A 5,375-nucleotide genomic window follows, 5' to 3' on the forward strand; every position below is an offset into this window, starting at 1 on the left:
GACACGAACGAACACAAACTGATCATATGATGCTGCCATTGTATGTATAGCTCTCTAGTTTACCAAATAGAGACACAAATTATTACTATGAAACAAACGTACGTACGTACGTCGAAACGAAACCCCTCCAGGATTCTTTCGTATATAGCTGTATATAATATTGATCAAAACCACAATTGAGATTTTGAGAAGAAAACAAATAAAGAAAAAGGAGTACGGAAAGACAAGGTAGCTGCTAGCTAGTTTTTTACGCATAATTCTAATGGACACAAAGAAGCAAGTAAAGAAAAAGTGTTTAATTAATTTGACGGTCATGGTTAAGCTGAGGATACCAATTACCAAGATTCAGTCTCTCACGCATTAGTACTACCATCAGTTGCTTTAAACCGTGTGAAAATTATATATATATATATATATATATATATATATATATATATATATATTTATGAATCTCCCTTTTTTTTCTTTGTTCATAATATTCTTTTCCCATTGGATGGTAGGGTATGGTATTGCTTCCTGCTCTTAATCAGAAGAACAATTAATCCAGGATTCGACCATACCTTCGCTTCGTGCGGCCACAGCACATTCCGGTCCTTTGTCTCCATGAAAATCCGAATTATTATTAGTAACCTTTACTCGCGGATCCGAAACATTGCTTCTGTAGTTTAACGTCGCAGTGGCACCACCGAGAGACCTCAAAACTCCTCCATCATTGTTGTCAATTCTTTGGGCCTGGGACAGGGCCCAGTCTGCCGAAGAAGGACCACCACGCATGTTGCTGTTGGTTACCCTTGACAATGCTCCATCCGATGAAGACGAAACCATGTTAAAGTTTTGATGATGACCACCATCGTGCGCATTGCTCAATCCTAACTCTTCCAACCCACCCATCTTGAGGTGTGAAGAATCAACAGCACTAGGCGGTATTTCCAATGAGGGTTGTTGAGTTTTGGAACCAATGAGTGGTTGTGGTTGGAGAATGGATTGGAAGCTGAGAATTGGGTTTTGCTGCATGTTGAGAGAGTGCTGCTGGTAGTTGTTCAACATGGGTGGAAAGGAAGAGGGTGGTGGGATTGAAGAAGGAAGTTGAGCTTGAACTTTGTGTGCAAAGGGGCGAAGAAGATAAGGAGGTGTTTGTGTTTGCTCTCTAATAATGGAAGAAGAAGAAGAAGAAGCAATAGAATTAGAAGAGGCAAAGAGATCTAACCTGGTTCTGGGGAAAGAGGAGGAGGAGGAGGAAGTGAAAGGAGGTGCTGGGATGCCAGTGAATTCCTGAACCATGGCTCGGAAATTTGTGGTGTCCGTAGTGAGAACAGTGGTGGGTGCACGCCTAGATGCTCTTGACCTTTTCTTCGGGTTTCGAACCACCGTGTTGGTGCTGCTACTGTTTACTTGTTCATTCACTGGTAATCCTCCTCCACTTTCTAGAGGGAGAGTGGTACTGGGAAAAACAGCAACGTTGTTAACTCCTCCTCCGCGTGGTTGACTTTGACCTCCTGCTCCTCCCAATTGAGTTAACAGAAAAGCTTGGTTGTTGTTGTTGTTGTTGTGTGGGGAAGATGAAGGTACGAAGGAACTAAGACCGGGGTCGGATCTGGCGGCAACCTTGGACCACACCATGTCCAGGTTGAGGATTTGGTTTGATTGCGGCGGTCTTTGTGTCGGATCCAAGTAATTGGATAAAGGGTCGAACACGTGGTGCTGAGAAGAGAAAGGAGGACCAACAACGTGAGTTGCTAACGTTGTTTGTTGTGGTGGAGGGTGGGGGTTACTGTTAATAAAGAACGCAGAGATTGATGAAGACGATGATGGGTCGGCGCGTGAGTCGTACTCTTCATCACCGGCGGTGCTGGAAGATTGCATACTCCCACTGTTGCCCGAATCCATTAGAGCCCAAAATAGAAAGACGTAAGAGAGACAGCAGAGAGATTTGCTTTATTTCTTTACTCACACACTGAGTATTTATTATTTAAGAGGACGCTTGCAGAATGAGGTATGGGTATGGGACAAGAAAGAAACATTAGAGAGGGTGTTTCTGCTTATGGGAGAAAAAAAAAGATAGATAGTGTACCAAAACCCTCTGATCTGCACAACCCCGTACAGCGTGTGAGTGTGCTGTGGGTTGTGACTTTGGATTGCTTGAGATATTAGGGTTTCACAAGTGGAATAGAAAAAGGAAAACAGAAAGAGAGAGTTTTTGTGTGAAAAGGAGGGACCGGGAGAAGAAGAAAAGGATGGTTCTCTAGCCTTTTCCTTCTCTTATAAAAAAGAGGCTGCTTCGGCTTGCGGTTTCATCTGGCAAAATATCAGAGTGGGGTAGACATGGGAGATATATACCAGCCAGGCTCCAATGGTCAGACTATGTGAGACTTTGTGGTTCTCATTTTCTTCCTGTTGTTAATCTCAAATGAAAAATGTTTGTTGAATGCACCCATAATGTTATCTTACATCTAGAGAGACAGGCTTGAAAGAGAAAATAAATTACATATATGATATGATTTATAATGAGATAAAAAAAAAAGAAATAAAAAAATGAGAGATGTTAGTTAAGTATTTGAAATAGATGAATATATATCTATCATGCTCAATCTCAAATGGTGAAAAAATGATTGAGGAAAGAGATATTAATTACTTAATTGTATTATTAATGAATACATGATGATGATGCATTAAAATAATTAGTGTCTTAATAATATTAATACTATTTTTTATTATAAAGTTTTTTTTTTTATGGGGATCGGAGGGGATAATGAGGTGGGCAAGCAATCAAAATATAGAGTGATGGTTGTTGAATTGCATCATGAAAAGAGAACCGCCATGTTTAGCTTTCTGCTTTTCCCATACGCATCAAGAAAACGAATACAAATACGTGCGTATACAGTATCAAGATTTATGCACAAAAAGAGAAATGACTGGTTTGACGGTAAACCCATCAAAAATATGTATGCCAATCAGGACTGATAGCAAACAAAGAAGAAATGTATGAACTTAATTATAGTTACATGTCATTTAGATTTGACCCGTACTTACTAATATACTTATACTACGAGGGAAAATAAAATATATATGCATCAAAAATAAAAGCTGAGGGAATCTTTCACAGTCTTCCCTCTGCTAAAAGATGCAGAAGGAATATATATCATGATATTTATCATATCATGTAAGCCTATATATTCTTCTTTTAGATGATTGCTTTCCTGTAACATCTTTCTTGAGCTTATGATTCATCTATAGACTATAGCTGAATAGCTGAATCAGTTGAACGACATATAAATAAGTTCGCTCCAACGATCCAAACTAAAAACTAATTAGGAACGAAGGCGTTGGGTTTCGTTATAATTATAATTATTTGCAAGACCCCTACCCTTCGCTATTCAATAATAAATGTAATTTAATAATCTTCAAATTAATCAACTTGGTTTGAAGAATATATGGCGGTCGTTGTCATTTGTACGTGTAATATTTATATGCTTTTTCCTTTTTGATATAGCTATGGTCTGTATTTGCCCCCTATATAATATAATCAAATCCATACCAAAACATCTACACCCTTTTTCTCACGTCTTCTAGGTCTACACGTTATATGTAATGTAATACAGTATAATTCACTTGCTACAATTATTTTTACCACTTTTCTTGTTCCCCTCATTTTAAACTTGAGTTGGAACTTGTAATATCAATTAGCTTTGTGATATATGGATGTTTTATTGCTAAATCTAAAAGCTGGGAGAGAGGGTCTTGAGATTTCCCTGGATATATAACACCAAAACATGACAGTATAATCTTTTATATTTTCAATTTAATATCATTTTTTCGCTCAAACAGGGACAAGCTTTTCAGAGTCCTTTAACGTGAACAACATGGGCCCTCAAGATATCATATTCTGAATTCAAAATTTATTTTTCATTAAAGATTTATTGTGGTTATATTTATTTGAAGTTCTGTATTAATGAATGCCAAAAACACGCATTTAAATTTAAAGTAAATGAAGATAGATGATACTATCACTGTGATTAGTGAACGAGTGGTCAAAAATAAAGAACTAATAACACACGAAGGAGGAGAGAGAAAAGCAACATGAAAAGAGTCCGCCACTTTTGTTTTATTTTCTGTACAATAATACTAATATTATAATGTACTTTTTTTTCATTTTTTCTCTAATTTGTCATATCACAGTAGTTATCGTATTTTACTTCTCTTTTTCTCTCTTACTAAATATATATATACATCTAACAAGTGAGTAAATATTATTGTTTTTATTTTCTTTATACTTAACATATTTGATGTGTGGAACAGAAATGGAAAAAAAAAGTGTTGAGATTGAAAATGGATCAAAGATGTCTGATCTCTCCGTATTGGTTAGTATAGAGAAAGAAGCTAGAATAAAATAATAAGAAGAGTATAAATAAAGTGTTGAGAGAGGTATTCATTTTTAGTTTTTCATGTGTTTAAATAAGGCCTAAGGCCTTGTTAACAGGGCTAGCATTAGTTAAAGAATTTATTATAGAAAATTTATTAGAAACAAGTACTATTGAGAATGCATTGCAAATTTCTGTTAGACATATTAAGACAGTATTTTTTTTTATTACCTAGTACCTTGAAAATATTCATTAAAGAAACGAAAGTATTTTTTTAATGAAAATTATTAATAAAATTTTAATTTTAATAAAAAGTTATATCATCAATTCCTCAACTAGTATATTTTAAAGATTATTTTTAATAATAAAAAAACATTTTTGATTTTAAACCAGTGCCCTAAAAGTATTTATTAAAATTTGTTTGTATAATACTACCTGTGATTCATTTTATAAGAAATAAATTATAATTTGTTTCTTATTATATTGTATAACTTATAAATATTTTAAAGAAATAATTGTCTATTAATTTGTTTATTTTTACTTTGTTTTCAAGTGAATAAATAGAGAGAAATTCTTGTTAATTTTCTCACCAGCCTTTTACATTTAAATTATTTCTGTTTTATTATTTAGTTTTCATATTTCTTTAATTCTTTCTTATATCAGAGAGTGGATTGAATGGATGGCCTTGCCATCGTTGAAGTTCCTATCCAGAAAGTCTTTTTCAATCGTGATGTTACTACCCAGGGCTACGTACATGTTGACGCCTAAAATAAAAGGTCCAAACTACACACGCATATACTATGTAGTATACACTGTATATAGATTTCTTAATTAACTTATTCCTTGAAATGTACTACAAATTAATACAAACACGTGGCCCTAGCATTAATCTGACCAAAACTGTTGAGCTAATTATGTATTGTTTAAGTTACTTGAACATGTAAAACTACTTTAATTTGTATTAACTGGATGTGGTCACCGTCCCCTCCACCTACAAAGATAAGTGGTAAATCAAAG

At 34.9% G+C, this 5,375-nt stretch overlaps 1 protein-coding gene across 1 annotated transcript; it reads right to left on the reverse strand.

Moving 5' to 3' along the window:
- Window positions 1-522: 522 nt before the first annotated feature.
- Window positions 523-1,887, reverse strand: LOC114396179 (cell wall protein RBR3-like). Its single transcript, XM_028358079.1, has one exon. The coding sequence runs from the start codon at window positions 1,885-1,887 to the stop codon at window positions 523-525; it is 1,365 nt and encodes a 454-aa protein (XP_028213880.1).
- Between the last annotated feature and the right edge of the window lie 3,488 nt (window positions 1,888-5,375).

The sequence above is a fragment of the Glycine soja genome, chromosome 18 (assembly GCF_004193775.1).
Source record: "Glycine soja cultivar W05 chromosome 18, ASM419377v2, whole genome shotgun sequence".
NCBI classification, from domain to species: domain Eukaryota; kingdom Viridiplantae; phylum Streptophyta; class Magnoliopsida; order Fabales; family Fabaceae; genus Glycine; species Glycine soja.